The 20877-nt window shown below is 44.0% G+C and overlaps 1 protein-coding gene across 1 annotated transcript in view; it reads right to left on the bottom strand.

Annotated features, from left to right (window-relative positions):
• Window positions 1–20877, bottom strand: part of LOC140392259 (uncharacterized) — a 415817-nt gene that overhangs the window by 228402 nt on the left and 166538 nt on the right. Inside the window, exons 17-20 of the mRNA XM_072477576.1 lie at window positions 14442–14616; window positions 14236–14333; window positions 9488–9662; window positions 8966–9063 (exon numbers count right to left, since the gene is read on the bottom strand). Coding sequence (XP_072333677.1) covers window positions 8966–9063; window positions 9488–9662; window positions 14236–14333; window positions 14442–14616 — 546 coding nt within the window. The remainder of the gene's footprint in view (window positions 1–8965; window positions 9064–9487; window positions 9663–14235; window positions 14334–14441; window positions 14617–20877) is intronic.

Here is a 20877-nt window from a genome sequence, read left to right as displayed (position 1 = left end):
TTCAGCATTATGCCCATCAAATTGTTGGGCCTAGTATTCATTTGCGGCACCCAAGTGCCAGGTAATGACCATCTCCTACAAGAGAGGATTTAACTACTGCCACTTGACATTCAATGGCATTACTGCCACTTGGCATTCAATGGTATTACCACCACTTGACATTCAATAGCATTACCATCGCTGAATCCCCCACAATCAACATCTTGGTGTCATGGGAGTGTCGCTTTAAGAAATATTTTTGTCTTATCACATGGCTTCAGTGATGTCATTGTGTGGGTGGAGCTGGGCTGTGGCTTTTGAAGTTAGTTTTCCTTTCGCTTGGAGTTTGATTTGGTTTTTGTACTGCACAGGTTGAAAAGAAGTGTCTCTCGATCTGCATTTTAAAAGCTGTTTCCAGATTACTGTATAACATAAAAGAGGCAACTGTTTTCTGGAAGGAATTCAAACCTGCTGTTTTGGAAAGGAAACAAGAGTATCCACACCAGGTCTTGAAGACAGTAAGAGCGCCGTGTGCTAGGGCACACCTTTGAAAAGGAGTTCTGGTTTATGGGATCTTGTTATTAAATTGGAACAGTTAAAGGGGGAATTTATTAAAGGTTATACATAGATTACTGTAGTTGTGTGGGGTCTTTATGTTTGTAGTTGATAATTCTTATTTTGTGTTTATAAAGATGTTAATTAATTCGAACAATAAAGCTTGTTTTAGGATTAAAAGCGCCAAAGCACTCTGTTGAATAACATCTGAAAGGCAGGCTCTTGTGCTCATCGTAACCTAAATCAATAAACAGTTGTAGGTCAGGTGAACTCCATGATTTACTTTGGAGTTTTCTAAACCCTGGCCCATAACAAATTGGGAGCTCATGGGATAAATGTCTATCTTTCATGATTGGGTTGGCGTAGTGAATTTAAAGATGGTGAGGGGTGAGCATATTTGTGTTTGCCTTTCAGGTGCTGTATTCCAGTTTAAATAGGGAGTGTGTTGTGGACAATGGCTCATTCAGAGGCTCAGCAGCTTTTTGGGGTGGAGAAGGTCTCACGCAGTTTATATTTGGCAAAAACATTGCAGTTAACATTGACAAAAAACAGAAAGCAGAAGTAATTGTGGCAGTAGCTGAGCATTTAAAATTGCCTAAGATACAGTCAGAATCATTGGAAATTGCAAGAATTCAATTCCAGATCAAGCAGCTTGAACATGAAAAAGAATTAAAGCAGCTTGAATACAAAATGAGGGAAAAAGAAAGTATAGCCATAGCAGAACAAAAAGAAAAGGAGAGAGGAAAGGTAAAAAGAATGAATAGCCCTAGCAGATCAGAAAGAGAGAGAAAGGGGTGTACAGATCTGGGAAAAAGAAGAAGAGAGAGGGAAAAAAGAAAAAGACAGAGGGGAAAAAGAGAGAGACTGAACTTCAGAAACTGGCCATGAAACGTGAAAGTCAGTTAAAATTGGCAGAGGTAAAGAGAAACGTACAGTCTGAGGATAGTGTTGAGGATAGTGAGCAAGAGCGTTATCGTCAAAGGCTGGGTGGGGATCTATTTAAATATGTCCAAGCATTGCCAAGGTTTGATGAGAAGGATTTAGAAGCCTTTTTCATTTCATTTGAGAAGGTAGTTGAACAAATGAAATGGTCACAGGACATGTGGTTATTACTGATTCAAACAAAGTTGGTAGGTAGAGCTAGTGAAGTGTTTGCATCACTATCAGGAGGTATCTGGGGCGTATGAGAAGGTGAAAAAATCCATCTTAGGTGCACATGAACTAGTGCCTGAAGCCTACAGACAAAGATTTAGAAATTTAAGGAAAGAACCTTGTCAAACATACATGGAGTTTGAGAGGATAAACAGAGTAACTTTGATAGTTGGATAAGGGCTTTGAAAATAGACCAAATGTATGAAGCTCTTAGAGAAATTATAATTTTGGAAGAGTTTAAAAATTCAATTCCTGATGTAGTGAGAACTCATGTGCAAGAAGAGCAGAGGGTTAAAACTGCGAGGTTAGCAGCAGAAATGGCAGATGATTATGAATTAGCTCAAAAATCAAGTGGTAAATACTCAAGTGATAAAGGTAAAGGGGATCTGATGGGGGATAATATGGAGAGTATATCTCAGATTAAAAAAGAAATCCAGGAGGGTGGACGAGAAATGAAAAGTTTCAGATATTTTTACTGTAATAAACCAGGCCATGTAATGTCACAATGTTGGGGGTTTAAGAAAAGCACTGGGAAAGCTGATGTGGTTAAACAGGATAAGCCAGTGGGGTTTGTTAAAGTGGTCAAGGAAAGTCCAATTGAAGTGAAGGAGGTGCAAAAGAATGTACAGTCTGATCAAGTGATGATTGATAAGAAGGTGCCAGATCTCTTTAAAGAATTTACTTGTGTGGGTAAAGTTTACTCATCTGTACCAGGAGGAGTAGGTAAAGAAGTCAGAATTTTAAGAGATACGGGAGCTAGTCAATCTTCGATGGTAAGAGATGAGGAGTTATGTAGTTTAGGAGGAATATTGCCAGAAAAGGTGGTAATATGTGGAAGTCAGGGTGAGAAGAGTAGTGTTCCATTATATAAGGTAAGGTTGGAAAGTCCAGTGAAGAGTGGTGAATTGGTAATAGGAGTAATAGAGAAACTATCTTGTCCAGGAATACAGTTTATTTTGGGTAATGGTATAGCTGGATTGCAGATGGGAGTGATGCCTACTGAGGTCGATAAGTCAGAGGAAAATCAAACAACTGAATTGTTGAAGGATGAATATCCTGGGAATTTTCTGGATTGTGTAGTAACAAGGTCGCCAAGTCACCAGTTAAGACAAGAGGAGAAATCAAAGTGAAGATAAAGTTGAAGTTCAATTTATCAGAAATGATTTTTGATCAGGTGGTTGGAAAAGAACAAGAACAGGTGGAGGATGAGGCGGATATTTTTAGTTCAGGAAAGTTGGCGGAGTTACAACAGAAAGACATAGAAATAAAACGGATGTATCATAAGGTATACACGGAAGAAGAATCTGAGTGTATAACAGAATGTTATTACCTTAAAAATGATGTCTTAATGATAAAATGGAAATCTTTACATTTGCAGGTGGATGAAAAGTGGGCAGAAGTTCATCAAGTGGTATTGCCGGTAGGGTATAGAAAGGAGGTGTTGCGAGTAGCACATGAGGTACCAGTAGGAGGTCATTTGGGTGTAAGGAAAACTCAAACTAAAGTACAAAAACATTTTTATTGACCTGGTCTACATAAAGATGTAGTAAAATGTTGGTGATCATGTCACACATGTCAAGTGATAGGGAAACCTCAAGTGGTGATAAAACCAGCACCCTTAATACCCATTCCAGCATTTGAGGAACCTTTTACAAGGTTCTAAATTGATTGCGTGGGACCGCTTCCTAAAATGAAAAGTGGGAATCAATATCGTTTGACTATAATGGAAACGTCTACTAGGTTTCCAGAGGCCATTCCAGTACGCAAGCTAAAAAGATTGTGGAGGAGTTACTTAAATTCTTTACTAGATATGGACTACCCACAGAAATACAATCGGATCAAGGATCAAATTTTACCTCAAGGTTATTCAAGGCAGTTATGGATAGCTTTGGAGTAAAACAATTTAAATCAACTGCATCAACCATCCAGAATCGCAGGGAGCGTTAGAATGATGGCATCAGACTTTAAAGACAATGTTGAGGGCTTATTGTCATGATTATCCAGAGGATTTGGAAAAAGGAATTCCATTTGTACTGTTTGCAATTAGGGATGCACCTAATCAGTCAACCAAATTCAGTCCTTTTGAATTAATTTTTGGTCATGAGATAAGAGGACCGCTTAAATTGATTAAAGAAAAATTGGTGAGTTAGCAGTCTGAAATGACATTTTTGGATTATGTGTCAAATTTTAGGGAACGATTAAATAGAGCAGGTGAATTGGCTAGACAACATTTAAAAGTTGCACAGCATGTGATGAAACAGCGGACAAGAAGTAAAAGTTTGTAGTTTTGCTGGTGGAGATAAAGTTTTAGAATTGTTACCAGTGGTAGGTGAACCTTTTAAAGCAAGGTTTTGTGGACCTTATCAGATTGAAAAGAAATTGAATGAGGAGAATTTTTTGGCAATAACGCCAGATAAAAGGAAAACTCACCAAGTGTGTCATATGAATATGCTTAAAAGGTACTTTGAAAGGGAAGGAGAGCAAAAAGAGGAGGTTTGAATGATTCTAACTCTCAAAGTGAAGAACCAAATCCAGATTACTCTGAATTTGACATTCCTCAAATTAAATTGGATAATGAGGATATTCTTAAAAATTGGGATAAATTGTTGAGTTACCTTCCAGAGGAAAACAAACTGACCTGAAAGAGTTATTAATATCACATGGGCAAGTTTGTGGCGATAAGTTGGGAAGTGCTAAAATGGTTACACATGATGTAGATGTGGGAAATGCTGTTCCATTTAAACATCATCCATATCAACTTAACCCGTTAAAACTGGCACAGGTTCAAAAAGAAATTGAAAGTATGCTAAAAAATGGCATAATTGAAGTGGATTGCAGCCAATGGAGCTCGCCCATAGTGATGGTCCGAAAACCGGACGGTACCCAACGATTGTGTGTGGACTATAGAAAGGTTAATGCAGTTACAAGAACAGACTCTTATCCTATCTCACGCTTGGAGGACTGCATCTTTTATCTCCAAACTGGAGTTACTTAAAAGTTACTGGCAGGTATCTATCTGAAAGGGTGAAGGAGATTTCAGCTTTTGTGACTCCAAATGGTATGTACCAGTTCAAAGTTATGCCATTTGGCATGAAAACGCCCCCAGCCACATTTCAACGGTTAACTAACAAAGTAATTTCAGGATCACCCAATTGTGCAGTATACATAGACGATCTGGTAATTTTTAGTCAGACATGGAAAGAACATTTGAAGCATCTGATGGAGTTATTCGATCAACTTCAGGAGGCGGGTTTGGTGGTAAACCTAGCCAACGGTGAGTTTGGAAAAGCCCAAGTTCCTTTGCCATACAATTGGACATGGACAAATGGTCCCACGGAATGTGAAAACAAAAGTTATTGGGGTGTTTCAAATACCCTCAGCACGAAGGGAAATAATGAGATTTCTTGGCATGAGTGGTTTTTACCGTAAATTTGTGCCAAATGTTTGCAGCGTGATTGCTCCATTGACAGACTTGCTGAAGAAGCATGGCAAATTTCAGTGGACAGCGGAGTGTCAATAGGCATTTAAAGGCCTGAAGGCTGTGTTAACCACTGTTCCTGTGTTGGCCACCCCAAATTACACAAAACCATTCAAGGTAGCTGTCGATGCGAGTGAAGTGGTCGTAGGTGCTGTGCTCTTGCACAAAAATGACGAAGGAATAAAGCGTCCTATTGGATATTTTTCCAAGAAATTGAATGATCACCAGAGGAAGTATTCAACAATTGAAAAGGAGACTTTGAGCTTGGTGCTGGCTTTGCAACACTTTGGCATTTATGTTACCAGCAATTCATCTGAAACAGTAATATATACTGATCATAATCCATTGACGTTTTTGCAGCGATTCAGGAATAAAAATGCCTGACTGTTTTGATGGAGTTTATTGTTACAGCCATTTCATTAAAGAATTATACATTCTTAATGGCAGGACGAGAAAATGTGATAGCCGATGCTTTGTCACGAATGTGATGACGAGAAGCAGGTTCAATGGTGGAAGAAGAACTAAAATGGGCTGTGTTATTATCAATGTTTTCCTGCTTTGTTTTTGTTTAAAAAATGTATATTTATTGTCAATTATTCTTAATGGACAAGTGAAAAGGTGAAAAATGAAACTATCTTTGAAGTTGACGGGTTTTTTTTCTTGGGGGGAGGTGTCATGGGAGTGTCTCTTTAAGAAATGTTTTTGTCTTATCACATGGCTTCAGTGATGTCATTGTGTGGGTGGAGCTGGGCTGTGGCGCTGGAAGTTAGTTTTACTTTCGCTTGGAGTTTGAACTGGCTTTTGTACTGCACAGGTTGAAAAAAAGTGTCTCTCGATCTGCATTTTTAAAGCTGTTTCCAGATTACTGTATAACTTAAAAGAGACAATTGTTTTCTGGAAGGAATTCAAACTGCTGTTTTGTAAAGGAAACGAGTATCCATACCAAGTCTTTCTTTAAGAGTGCCGTGTGCTGGGCCACACGTTTGAAAAGTGGTTTCTGGTTTATGGGATCTTGTCATTAAATTGAATCAGTTAAAGGGGGAATTTATTGAAGGTTATACATGGCTTACTATAGCTGTGTGTGTCTTCATGTTTGTAGTTGATAATAATTCTTATTGTGTGTTTATAAAGATGTTAACTAAATCTGTAGAATAAAGCTTTTTTTTGGATTAAAAACGCCAAAAACCTCTGTTGAATAAAACCTGAAAGGCAGGCTCTTATGAACATCATAACCCAAATCAGTAAACAGTTGTAGGTTAGGTGAACGCCATGATATACTTTGTAGTTTTCTAAACCCTGGCCCATAACACTGGGGGTTACCACTGATCAGAAACTGAAATGGACTAGACATACTTAATGCTTTGACTACCAGGGTAGGTAAAAGGCTAGGAATCCTATGGTGAATAACTCACCTCCTGATCCTCCAAAGCCTGCCAACCATCTACAAGGCACAAGTCAGGAGTGTACTGGAATACTCTCCACTTGCCTGGGTAGAAGAGTTCTTCCCTCCCTTTTGGTGGTTTTGGCTAGCTTTTTAGCAGGCTTTTTGGTGGGCGGTGCTCCCAAAGCTGAACCTACACACAGGGTAAATACTTTTTGAGCCTTGACCTCGCCCCTGAGTCTTTTGTCACAACTCTGTCTGCAGCTCTAAAGTCAAATTTTCTATGGATTGTAAAAGACGTGACAGTACATTGTCAAACTCGTCGGCCATGTTGCAGTCAAGAATAAATTCATGTTTGGATGCAAATACCTGAAATTAGTAAGTCGCTGACAGAGGAATCAATTAATGTATCTGGCCGTGGGCTCTCTGGTCAGATCGTGCACCTTCGCTAACTGAATTCATGTAGTGCTCAAGTACTGAGTGAAGGCCTCCTATAATCTCATTGGCTGCATGTTGTTGAGGACTTTTCAAAGCCTTGCCGCCCCATGAACCCATCTACTATGACCCCCACTGTGGTGATATGCATGTGCACATCAATGTATATCATCATCTATCAATGTATATAGTTATCGATACGACCTTCGACCAACAGGTGCCGATAGAGATCCACCATGTGACTTGCGAGATCCAGCAGTTGGTAGTAAGTTGTATTGGCGGATGTTCGCACTAGAAGTAGCTCCAGGACAATTCATTGTATTTGCTTATTTGTTACTGTTTATATTATCATTCATTTTGTTAATAAACTATCTTACTAGTTAAAGAACTAACTTCTGTGTGCATCTGTACTATGGCCACAACACAGAACATAACATGGTACCAAGAGTGTAGAACAATTGAAGATAACAACGGGGAAAATGGAGCGAAACAGGCCGAAGAAAGAAAAAAAGAAAATTCTTCTATCTACCTGTTAAACTATGGGCAACTGGAACTCAATGCACGTAAAGACTATGAAGTTAGAGACAGAAGATTTGAAGGCACCCCATCAGCTTCAAGTCACCGGTAATGTAGATGAAAATTGGTGTGTTTTTAAGCAACAATTCAGACTCCATGTTGCAGCCCTTGGCTTGCAGGCACAGCCTGACGAGAGGCTTATTGCGTTACTGCTCATGGTACCAAGTCGTCAAGCAATAGACATTCATAACACCTTTGTATTCGACGGCAAAGTGGAAAGAAAGAGCTTTGATAAAGTACTTTGATCACCATTGCTCCCCAAAGAAAAATGAACCAATCAAGCGTTATATTTTTTGCAAGCGTAATCAGACGGCGGGCAAATCTTTCGATAGTTTTCTAACCAACTTGCAGTTGAAGGCGCAGTCGTGCAATTTTAGTACTTTAAAGTTGTCGATGATCCGAAATGAGATAGTGTTCGGGATATCAAATGACAAGGTACCGGAGAGGCTATTGAGGGAAGATGAGCTTCAACTGGAAGCGCCATCAGTATTTGTCATGCCTGCGAGCTAGCTGCACAGCAGATCAATGCGCTCAATCTGAAACATTTTGCTGCCAATGTGGCAGAAGACACCAGCGCCATATGCACTGTGACGGAGTTGAATAGGAAACGTGGTCTCAGTGCAGGGGGCCATTATGAGCGGCCGACTGAATCCACCATTTTGTGCCAGAAATGCGGCAATCGACATTTGCCAAGGCAATGTCCCCTATTTGGAAAGGTGTGTCACAAGTGTGGAAGAACAAATCATTTTGCTGGGCAATGTTTCTCACATCCAACAGTGGACCAAACAGGACCAGTTAACTTAATTAAATAGATATGCATCGACGACCTGGCTACTGTGGATTTGATTTTGACTGAGTTCCCGCCGAGTTCCGCTGGCGTGGTTCACATGTGGTACCACCCGGCAGGAACAGTGACCGTCCTGGTGTGGAGGGCGGGGGGGATCAGACTCCGGGGTCCTCCACGACGGCCAGGCCCGCGATCGGGGGGGGGGCCTACCTTCCGCGTGGCCCGCTGTGTCGCTATGCTATGTTGCGCGGCACCGGTGCGGAAACGGCCACCACGCGTATGTGCTGACCCGCCGGCTGAGCACTCCAGTGCCTTGCTGGCCCCCTGTGGGCCACAATCTCTGGGCCAAGAGGCCGGTTGACACCGGCGTCACCACAGACGGGAATTTGGAGAATCCCGACCCGCATATCCCCTCTTGATCCACAAGGGAGCCTTATTTCATTCCGAAGTGAATTATTCAGTCTGCAGTTTTGTTTTACTGTGGGAAGCACTGTATATTAAAACGGTTTATTTCTACCCAGAGACTGAAATCTAAACATACAGGAAAACTTCAGCATCGAGTGTTGTACCTCAAAGTGGAAGGTTACATATAAATCAACTTTTTTAAATGTTCAATACTTACAAAACAATTGAGGACAGGTAAATCGTATTTTGTAGTCTTCACAGCTCCCATCTTCTTGTTCTGCATTCACACAAGCAAAACCATAAGAAATGTTGCACCTGTTTAAGAAAGAACGGGAGAGCGTGATAAGTTAAGACGTAAATCAAATCAAATTCTTTAAAATAAAGGTACACAGGGGCAGCGCGGTAGCACAGTGGTTAGCACAGTTGCTTCACAGTTCCAGGATCCCAAGTTCGATTCCCGGCTTGGTTCACTGTCTGTGTGGAGCCTGCACGTTCTTCCCATGTCTGCGTGGGTTTCCTCCCACAGTCCAAAAATGTGCAGGTTCGGTGGATTGGTCATGGTAAATTGTCCTTAGTGTCCAAAAGGTTAGGTGGGATTACTGGGTTACGGGGATGGGTGGGCTTAAGTGGTGTGCTCTTTCCAAGGGCCGGTGCAGACTCGATGGGCCAAATAGCCTCCTCATGCACTGTACATTCTATGATTCTATATCAAAATGAAATAGCAGGAATAATTATTTACTGAGGGATATTATCTCCTGAGCCAGAGACGGGAATTCCTGTTGTTGTCTCCACTTCACAGGCAGTCGGATTATTGCAGATCTGATCAGGGTATTCTTTGCGGAGATTCATCAGATCTTCATAATCCCCATTTCCTGATGGGTTATCGCGGTCAAACCACTCGGTTTTGCAATTGCCTGTATTATGGAATAAACAAAAAACTCACTGTAAGTAACATTGTTAAGATGAAATGGAAAATTTTGATTGAATGGATGAAGAATAGAAAAATGGAAAGTATCAACAATGGGACTCTTTCTGGCCAATGCTCCTTCGACAGCACCTTTAAAACCCACAATCTCCACCACCTAGAAGAACAGGTGGAGCAGGCGCATGGTAACACCACAAATTTAAAATTCCCCTGCAAGTCACACATCATTCTTACTTGGATATATATCACCATCCTTCTCTGTCCTGGAACTATCTCCCTAATAGCACTGTTGATGTACCTGCAATACATGGAATTGCAAGACAGCACCACCACCTTGTCAAGGGCATATCTGACCTGAGAGTTAGCGGAATAACAATTCTGTAATTTCTCAGTATTAGTCCATCCATTACTGACAGTTCAGTTTGGATATTTTGAAACTGCAGACACCGTCCTTTTGGCCAGCCATGCTGAAGGTAATGAATTACCTGGAGCAAGGTTGCATTTTTTTGTGTCGCCAGACGAATTTGCTGCAGCTTCTCGTCAGACGCCGGGAGAGTTTCTTTGCCCAGCTGCACTTGAGCTTCGACATCGTCAATGGACGCAGGAGGTGAGCTGTCAGTATCAATGGGTCTGGATAGTGTGTCGGCTACGTTGAGGTCTTTTCCAGGAGTGTAGACCAGTGTGAAGTCATTCCTCCTCAACTTCATCGTGTGTTGTAGGCGAGGAGTCAGGTCAGTGAGGTTTTTTTCAATTATGTTGACCAGTGGTCTATGATCAGTCTCTACGATGAACATGGGAAGCCCGTACACATAGTGGTGAAATTTTGTTATACCTGTGATCAACCCCAGGTACTCCTTCTCTATCTGTACATACCTGCACTCTGTGGTGGTCATCGCTCTAGACGCGTATGCAACTGGAACCCAGTCTGATTGATCATCTTGTTGAAGAAGCACCGCACCGATTCCATCTTGACTGGCGTCGGTGGAGATCTTTGTAGGTTTTGTTTGGTCAAAAAAAGTCAGAGTTGGAGCTGTCATCAATTGATGCTTGAGTTCCACTCATTCTTGGTGGCGTGGAGTCCAGTCAAACTTGTGTTCTTCCTTATCACGTTTCATAGTGCTGATGTCCTCGTCGATAAGTTAGGTATAAACTTGCCAAAGAAGTTAATGAATCCAAGAAATCTGAGCACAGCTTTCTCGTCTTTTGGCTGCTTCATGTTCTGGATTGCAGAAATCTTTTCATTATCTGGTCTCAAACCTTAAGCTGAGATTGAGTCACCCAAGAAGGTCAAAGATGAGTGTGCAAAGATGCACTTGGATTGGTTCAGTTTCAATCCAAACTGGTGAATTATTTTTAAAACTTTTCTTAGTCGAGCAATGTGGTCTTCTGTTGTTGACCAGATGACAATGTCATCAACATATACTCTGACACCTTCAATACCCTCCGTCATCTGCTCCATGACTCTGTGAAAGATTTTGGAGGCGGAGATGATCCCGAAAGGCATGTGGTTATAGCAGTATCATCCAAAGTGCGTGTTGAACGTAAAAGCAATCTACTGAAATTATCGAGCTGCATCTGCCAGAAACCTTGAGAAGCATCAAGCTTGGTAAAGATGCGAACATTTGCCATTTCACACGTCATTTCCTCACGCTTGGGGGATAGGGTAGTGTTCCCTGTGAATGTTCTTGTTCAGATCTTTGGGATCTATACAGATTCAGAAATCACCTGATGGCTTCTTGACACACACCAACGAGCTGACCCAGTCAGTCGGTTGTGTGACTTTTGAGATTATGCCTCGAGATTGTAGGCGTAGCAACTCTGATTTTAGCCTTTCATGCAAAGTAGCTGGTACCCTCCTCAGCGGATGAATAACAGGTTTTCCATCTTCCTTGAGCAAAATTTTGTATTTGTAAGGTAACATACCCATGCCACGAAACACGTCAAGATATTCACTGAGCAGTAGTTGAATGTCATCGTCCAGTCGTGATGTGCCATTCATGTGCATGAAGATTCTCTGGACCAGCCCAAGTCCTTGCAGGCTTGGGCACCTAACAGCGAAGTTTTTTTGTTGTCCACTATCTCAAGCCGTAGTTCTTTCGTGACCCTCTTATTGACTACTCGTAAATGGCATGATCCTCTTGAAGTGATCTGGTTACTGTCATATGAGAGTAACTTTAAGAAATGGGTGCTTAAGAAATGTACCTTTAAGAAATAGGTGTTTATCAGTGATGTCAGAGTGTGGGTGGTGCTGGGCTGTCTGTCAGCTTTTTACTTTTGTTTTAGACTGTTTACTGCAGGGTGTGTTTTAGGTTCGTTATCAGTGTTGGAGCTGAAGCCAGACCAAGCAGGTGTACTGCTGTTCTCTCTGTCATCAAAATACTATCTCTTGATCATTTGGTGAATTCAGAATTATAAATGTTCTCAGTAGTGAATGTAAACCTAATTGCTTCTGTTAAAAGGTGTTTCGTTTGTCTTTTGGATGTTGTTTGGGAAGTTATTAAGCATTACTTTGTGTTGTATTCTTTGGGGGTTGTATTTGAATTGATGGTTGCCAAGATGTTCACTGTTTGTTTTAAAAAGCTTAACTTGAGTTCATAGAATAAACATTGTTTTGCTTTAAAAAATACTTTTCCATTTCTGCTGTACCACATCTGTAGAGTGGGCCGTGTGCTCCCCATACCACAATCTATTAAAAGTTGTGGGTCAGGTGAACTCCATGATACACTGTGGCGTTCTCTAAACCCTGGCCCATAACATTACCATTGTAGTCTTTTAACTTGCATGCAGCAGGTATCATCTTGTGTCTTCTGAGGATAGATGCGAGAGCTTTGCTTGTCATCAAGTTTGCGGATGCTCCAGTGTCAAGCTTGAACATAATTGCGAAGTTGTTCACTTGCACCGTCGTGTTCCATTCACTGTTGAGTCAGTGGCATTAATTTGTTGAGGATCTTTGGTTGTCGCTTGAAGTTCCTCTGCTGAATCTATTATTCCAATGAAGAATGTGTTCTCCCGGGAGTTAAAGTTTACATGGCGGAAAAACATTTCTTCAGGTGTGTGGTTCTCCATTGTATCAACAGTGCGAACTGTGAAGTTTGCATGTTTGTGTGTTGGAGAGTGATATTTTGCTGTTGACTTACACTGGGAGGCAAAATGATTCACTTTGGTACACTTTAAGCATCTTTTCCTTTGTACAGGACGTTTCCCTTTTAAGTGGGAGTTGCCACAGTGGCAGCACGTCATGACGTTCGTGATGGCATGCGCGAATCGATCCTCTTCTGAGTGCGTAATTTTGCAAACTGCGCATGCGCAGAACGGGATTTTGCCGGTTCGCGTCTTTCTTGAATGTGCACATGCGCAGACAGATTTGAATTGGAGCCGGTGCCAGGAAGAAGATGTCTGGGAGGATGAGACACCATTTTGACTTCTTCCACCTCATGGAGAATTTTTTCTCTGTTCTTTCTCTACAGAAACTCAAGGTACTGCTGTTTCTTTTGTTCTTGCGCTGTGCACTTTGCTATGGTGGTTTTTAGAGTTAAATCATTTTGTTGAATTAGTGATTCCCTTAAACGTTCATCGGATAGTCCATAGATTAATTAATCTCTGATGATAGAGTCTGTTAAATCAGCATAATTATAGCCTTGTGCTATTAACCTGCGGTTTGTTAAAAAATTAGAGATTGTCTCACCGTTTCTCTGGAACCTGTTGCGTAAGTGAAATCTTTCCTGGATTTCATTAGACTGCATTTTACAGTGTTGTTCAAATTTTGCGAGTATCACTTTAAATTTAGTTTTGTCTTCATTTTCTAAGTAATTGAAGGAGTTAAAGATCTCTACTAGCATTGCTAGTAGCAGTGTTATCTTTCTTTCATTAGAGGCTGTGTTTAAGTCACTAGCTGCCATATATATTTGGAACTGTTGTTTTAAACATTTTCCAGTTACTATTTAAATTACCGGTGGTTTTCAGCTGCCATGGAGCTTGAACATGGTCCATTGAATCGTTTGGTCGTCGAAGATCCAAATGCTGCAAAGTTTTCTACAGTCGAACCATCTGGGCTTTATTTTCTTTCTTTCTGTCTAAACTGATCTAGCTAGTATTGTTAGTTTAAAGCCAGCCTGGTACCATCTTTTGTTACTTTACCGTAGTGTGTTTGGTTACACTACTGAGCGTAACATGCGTTACTCAATCCAGCTGCTGAAGAGATTGTCTGTGTCTTGATGAAAAAGACTCAAAGTTGTCCAGAGGTATTGAAAGGTTTATTGAGTAACTAAATTCACAATTGCGTGAGTTCTTTACTTTAAGATCAATGCTGGTAGAAATGTTACAAGGTCTAAATAAAGTAGCTATGTTTCACCACACTAATCACTCTGAGCTAAGTCTATGCTTCTGCTCTCGTCACAGTCTAATCACTAAGAGGGACAGGAACAGGCTGCGTCTGGCTTTTATACCCATTAGTGCTGCCCTCTAGTGATCTTCTGATTACACATTAACCCCTCATGTCCATGCACATAGAGATTACTACAGAAGATAATGCAAATTAATTTTTTAAATTTTCTATTACTTACAAAAATATTCAGGGCAGATAAATCGTATTCTGTAATCTTCACAGTGCCCATCATTTTGCTCATTATTCACACAGACAAATCCAGTAGAAATACTGCACCTGTTTAAGACAGAATGGGAAGAAATTATAATGTAATAAGTAAACCAATTTATACTTCTAGAAATAAAGTGATAATAACCAAATACAATGGCAGGAATCATTGTTTACTCAGCGGTGTTGTCTCCAGAGCCTGAGGCTGGAATCCCTGATGTTGTCTCCACTTCACAAGCAGTTGGTTTACCACAGATCTGACCAGGATATTTTTTTCGGAGAGTCTGAACATCTTCATAATCCCCATTTCCTGATGGGTTATCATCGTCAAACCACGGAGTTTTACAGCTACCTGATAAAAAGAATAAACAGGTTAACACTCTGAAGACGGATCAGATAAAATCCTAGAAATATACAACACAGGCAGAGGACATTCAGTTTATTGTGTCTAAAGGAGCAATCATACTTAGTATGATTGCTCATTCGGCGCTTCCTTGGCACCTCCTCATCCTCGTGGGGCAATACGCCCTCCAGACTGAGCGGCTGCCAACTGCCCCTCTGCAGCCCACTTCTCTACTGCAGCCTCTGACTCCTCTCTGAGCGGGCCCCGCTCATGCTGCCGACGGGCTTCATGGAGGGCTGTGGCCATCGCCACGGCGGCCAGCATCGCAGGTTGATGCCCAAAAGCTATTATTCTCTGCAAGGGTGAAAGGCAAACATGTTAGCATGGTGCATACTCGTGTGCCCAACCAGGTGCCAGGGGCTACACGGTGGCCCCGGTTTGGCACTGCGAGCCCCACCCACGCATGTCCCCCCCGGCGGTCCCGGCGCCTGTCCGTGCCGCAGGGTACCGTTAGCTGGCACTGCCCTCACTGGGGGCTGCCGTTGGGGTGGCCCTGGGTGGTCCCCAGTGGGTGGCTGCCGGTTGGGTGGGGTGTTAGGGGGCTGGTGGGGGCATCCATACGGCCAGTGTCACTGTGTAGAACTAGGGACCGGGATAGGTGGTCAGCAAGATGGCCTCCACAATGGCGGTCGGTGCCTGGGCACTGCCCGTCTTGTGGAGGGGGGACCCTGGCTGCTCGGCTTGTCTCCCCCCTCCCCAGCAGCCCGTCCCCCGTCCGCTGCAGCCAGCACAGCTGGTGTCCGAGCCGGCAGCCCACAATCACTCCACGCCACTTCCTACATCCTCTCTCTCGCTCAGCAGCCAGGATGCCAGGTTCACGATTTTTAAAACCACATTAGAAACACGGCGTCGGGAAATCGGCCCATCTGAGGCGCCGGAGCATCGGCCGTCAGGCCTGCTAAAGATATGCCTAATGTACTTCCAGGCCGCTGTTTACGTCGTGTTTGGGGAGGCCGGAGAATCCAGATTTGGCGTCAAACCTGGGTCTACCGCGATTTCGGAAGCTATTCTCCGCCCAATCGCGTTTCCCGACTTTGGTGTCGGCTAACGGAGAATCCAGCCCATGAACTCAATTTTCCAGTTATCTGTCATTTTACTGCTTACCTTCTGCACTCCCATCCTCTCCTTTATGCCCCGTCCCTTGCCCACTGTTCCAGCAGCTCACCATAACTGTGCACTCTACCGCCTTCCATTATCAACAGTGGTACAGTGATTAGCACTGCTGCCTCACAGCGCCAGGAACCCCGGTTCAATTTTGGCTTTGGTCAATTGTGTGGAGTTTGCATGTTCTCCCCGTCTCTGCGTGGGTTTCCTCGGGTGCTCCAGTTTCCTCCCACAGTCCAAAAATTTGCAGGTTATGTGGGTTGGCCATGATGAATTGTCCCTTAGTGTCCAAAGATGTGTAGGTTAGGTGGGGTTACGGGGATAGGAAGGGGGAGTGGACCGAGGTAGGGTGCTCTTTCAGAGAGTCAGTGCAGACTCGATGGGCCAAATAGCCATCCTCTGCACAGTTGCCAATCTATGGATTCTAACATTGAGTTCAATCATTTCTGTTCATAACATTTGCCTCCATTTTTTGTGCGTTTTGTTTTTGTGTGTTTCTAATTTTCCCATTTACACCTTTTCCAAACCCATTACCACTCCCAATTTCATTGCACCATCCCTTTTGTTGTGTAATTTTCTTTCTTTTAAATCTCCTGTCTTTCACCCGATACAATCATTCCCTTCTCTTCCACGCATCACGACATCACCCTACCCTTTTTCCCTGCCTCTGTCCTTAAAACCTGCCACATTGCTAATTTCTAACCCCAATTTTGGCAGCACATCATCGACCTGAAATGTTGGGCAGAATTTTGAGCCCGCATTTGCTGCCAGCGAGAACAGCCAGGTGGTGCAAAGTCCTGCGCGAGTCCGGAAACGTGATTCTCGCTAGTGAGATCACGATTCCTGATTTTCCACGCCCCTCTCTGATAACATAACAAGGTTCAATCCCAGGAATTTGGAAACCTCATTTGCATGATTTAACATTTTAACCAGCCTTCCCACCGAGATTTCCTCTCCCTCCTCACTGAATATTCTGCCGGCGCAATTTATGACAGTTGAATAAAAACGAGAATCTGGCGATCTCACCTCCGATTTACCCTTCGGAGGGAAGCACTCAGATCATCATTACCCACCAGAGTGTCCAATGGAGAGGGGGCACTGGAGAGGTTGTTGGGTGGGGCAGGGGGTGTTCCTGATAAGTGTAACTTGGGGCCAGAGGGAGTTCAGTCTTGGTATCATGGGGGGTAGGGTCGCTCGCAAGCCTTAACAGCCCTTCATGACTGTTAGCCTCTAGGTTTAAGGGCGTCTGGCGGCTGGTTTGCAGGCAGCGCTTCCTCCTTACTGGGTTCCTGGCAATATCACCGCTGAGGGATTGCCCTTCCAGAGCGGCGGTTGGAAAGAAGTAGGTGGGAGCAGTTGAATCCATAGGATCAGCAAAGGGGGCGACTGTGAGGTCCCTGGATGGGGTCCTGTGAAATACCAGCCTGCCTGGGTAGTGTGGGGGACTCTGACAAGAGGTGGTACCAAGCTTCATGAGTGTAGAAGACCCTCAGACAGGGAGGAGGACAGATGTTGTCAGAATGAAGGATGAGCTGTCTAGAAGTTCAAGGCCTGGTTATGGAGGCCAAGCTGTCAAGGATTAGTGTACAAGTTGGAGGGCTCATTTAACTTGCAGCCCATGTGAACTGGGGGAAATGTGGGTGCCCTCTAAGAATGAAGGAGACTGCAAATTGCAGTCTTCACATGCACCAGGTATGCCTCGCTGCCACAGGGAGATAGCAGTTGTTTTATCAGCTCCCTGACCCTTCCGGGACTAGTCAATTAATCAGTATTGCAATGAATGAGTGTACCACTGATTCGCACCAAATATTTAACCCTTGGAAGGAGTATGGGGCAGAGGTCTGTGGCCCAGTGGGAGCATCCATGCCTCTGAGCCAGAAGCTCCGGGTTTAAGTCCCACCCTAGAATTTGATTGCCAAGGTGTGTTCTTAATTCGACCAAACAGTGCCAACCTGCAAAACTTTTTCAAAAGCGCCAATGGCTGGTGATAAGAGTGGAAGAGACACCTGGTCAGTCATATTTGATGTGTAACAGTGCCCTCAAGCTCTATGATTAGCAACCTGTTCCAGAAATAATTAGCTCTGGAAACAGATGAAAGTCGACTTAGTGCACCACTAGGTGCGGGGAGAGAATTGGAAGGAGTATAGTTCACTGAGCTTGTAAACTATAAACGTAGAGCAATGCTCTGGGGTTCCAGGCTTAAATCCACCCCCACGATACTTGGTGAAATTTGAATTGAAAACTTAGCCCTGTCAAAATAGTTGGAAGCCTAGCCCCCAAGTATTAAACTGCAAGGCTAACACTCACCTCTCCATTACAGAAAGGTGACCCCCAATGCAAGGCTCATGGTGAAGCAGTTAATCAGTCACGTGTTCAGGACATGATGGGTGGCAGTGTCTCATTCCCCCATGAGGTTAGAATACAAGTCCATTCAATGCACTTAATTTGTTTCACTCCTCACACCTTTGGAGAGGTTGCACGGTCCACTGAGGTTCTCAAGGATCGAAGCGCTTCAATCAGGTGAGGTTGGGGAGCAACTATGAAGAATTGGCTATTGTGTGAGAGGGGAGGGAGTGAGGCTCATTTAAAAGATGCTCACATAGATGGATGTCCCAGATACCAAAAGGGCTGAGGGTCAGGCCATTGTCAGGACACCTCATCGCTCACTTTCATGCTCTCTTCTCAGTTTTTGATTCAAGAGAATCATGGAACCAGTCGGGCTAGCAGTTCTTTTGATAGTGATCATTCAGCAGCCTATGCGGGATCTCCTAATCTTCAGCACACAAGTGCATAAGGGAGGTGACAGATCCGCTTTTTGTGAGCATTCACCTGTACATCAACTTCAACCGGGACCAGGTGAGCCAGGATGCCAGGGCTATGGGCTTCGGCCACATAGCTGGCTTGCCCCAGGTGCATGGTGTCATCGACTGCACCCACATTTCACTGCGGTCTACATGGTAGGATGAGGTGCCATTTATGGACTTCAAGCGATTCCACTCCTTCATCTGTGACTATGTTTCCCGGGAACATTAATGATAGTTACATCTTGCAGCGCCCACAGATCTCAGCCGTTTTCGAGGCTTCATTACAATAAAGCTTGCGTATCAACGTGTACATTGGTTAAGCATGCTCAAGATGCGGTCTGGTACCTGGACAGGTGGGGATAGTCCTCCAAACAGCTCACAGAGGGTGTCCTGGATCATAATGGTCTGCACAATCTGGCACTGCAGCAGGGAGAGCAGTCTCCTGGGTGGAACATCCTTGGCTGCGCTCCTGCCGATCCTCTTCCCTTCGTGTGCCCAGTGCCCTTGGGTTCCACCATTGGATAGAGGGGCAGCTGGAGTGTGATCCAGAAGCCTTGCTGTTCTCTGGCACTGACACTCGTGGATGCCCACAAGTTCCTGCACCATGCAGCTCACGCCCTCAGCCATGGACGTCATGAGCTAAACCAGAGGGCCATAACCCCCACCATGGAGTCCACCTCCTGCCAAGTCACCTGGCAGTGTTGGACACCTTCTCCCCAGACAGTAGGTGATAAGTTTCCTCCAGTCAATCTTGCAACATAAGGACGGATGCCATCATCCCTCTCTTATATACGTGACTCTGGGGGGGTGAGTGAGAGCTGACATTGGAGGGGCACCGAAGCTACTGGAAGGATTATTGCGAGGCTGAATATATGGTGAGTATTCTCGCCGACGGCACCGGCAGAATTCTCTGCTCTTCTGACCAAAACCAACACTGAGCAAAAATTGGAAAATTCCACCCATTAACTCTCTTTCTGTCTTAACTAAAGAGAGTTGATGGGTGGAATTTTCCAATTTTTGCTCAGCATTGGTTTCGGTAAGATGCTGTCAGACTTGTTGAGTTTTCGCAGTATTTTCTGTTTTTATTTCCAGCATGTGCAGTAATTTGCTTTTGTATTTATTTTTTTCGTGCCCTGTCCAATAATTGATTTTTATTTATGAGACCTTGCTAAATAGCCAGTATGTTTTGTGTATTCTCAAAGTGTTATAACCCCCACACGACCCATGGGGATGACCCGATTGATCTCCCTGTGGGGCTCGTGCAATTTGTGCTCCCCCGCTGAGGGGCAGAGGCCCAACAGCGGGCTCGTTAATTTCCCGAGGGAAAAGTCGACCCAAGAAGGAGCCGGCAAGTCAGGATGGGTCCTGCTGGGACTTGGAGTGTTGCTTAGTTGTTACATTTCCTAACTGTGAGTAGTACATAAACTACTTTTGATACCTTTTAGGTGCTCCACATTGACTACAATACAGCATGACCGCATTGCAAAAGGATTTCATTGGCTGTAAAATGCTCTGGGGTGCAGTGAGGTTATACAATACCTTTCTCATCCATTTAACATGTAAAGTTGGAAACTAGCATGAGGTAGATCAGCCTAATTTCAGTTGGATGTATTACAGTAGCAGTGATATAAGGGGCGGGATTCTCCATTTGGGAGATGATATTCTGCTAGATCTGAATCGCGGGGAATTCTTGCTCCCCCTGGCAGCGCTGTGCAGTTAAAATTCAGGTGATGCAAATAGGCCAGCACATTGCCCACATACAACCCAAGCGATTCTTGGCCTCGCTGGTGTCTGATTTGCTGGAGTCGGAATTTGCATTAAAAAGCATGACAGGCTGAAGCAGCTTTTAAGCGCTCCACTCACCATAGGCTGGATGGCTGTACGAGGGGGTGTCAACAACTGTCCAACGCCTGCAGATACAGCTGGAGGTGTCCAGCCGCCTTCAGACGTAGGTGATGGTGCCGACAATGTGTGGCATCCAGGCCAACAATGAAAGGGTGGCGCCTGCGGTGGCGGCCTGGGCAAGACATCAGAGCCATGTGTCAGGACGTCCATGTCTTGGGACAATCTGTGCAGTCGATGGCCGAGGCTCAGGACAGGGGAGTCCAGTCACGACAGACATGTTCCAGGCCCACACCGACATTACTGCGGCGCTCCTGAGTTTGGCCCATTCTCAAAGAGTCATGGCTGAGGGTATCGAGAGCATTTGCCAGTGCTGTCACAGAGGGACATGTCACAGGCACAGAGGCACATGTCTGAGGCTGTGTGGGACATGTCTCACTCGCTGAGGGACGTGTCGCAG

Source organism: Scyliorhinus torazame, chromosome 16, assembly GCF_047496885.1.
Source record: "Scyliorhinus torazame isolate Kashiwa2021f chromosome 16, sScyTor2.1, whole genome shotgun sequence".
NCBI lineage: Eukaryota > Metazoa > Chordata > Chondrichthyes > Carcharhiniformes > Scyliorhinidae > Scyliorhinus > Scyliorhinus torazame.
Note: the sequence above shows the minus strand (reverse complement) of the source record. Positions and strands in the feature narration are given on the sequence as shown.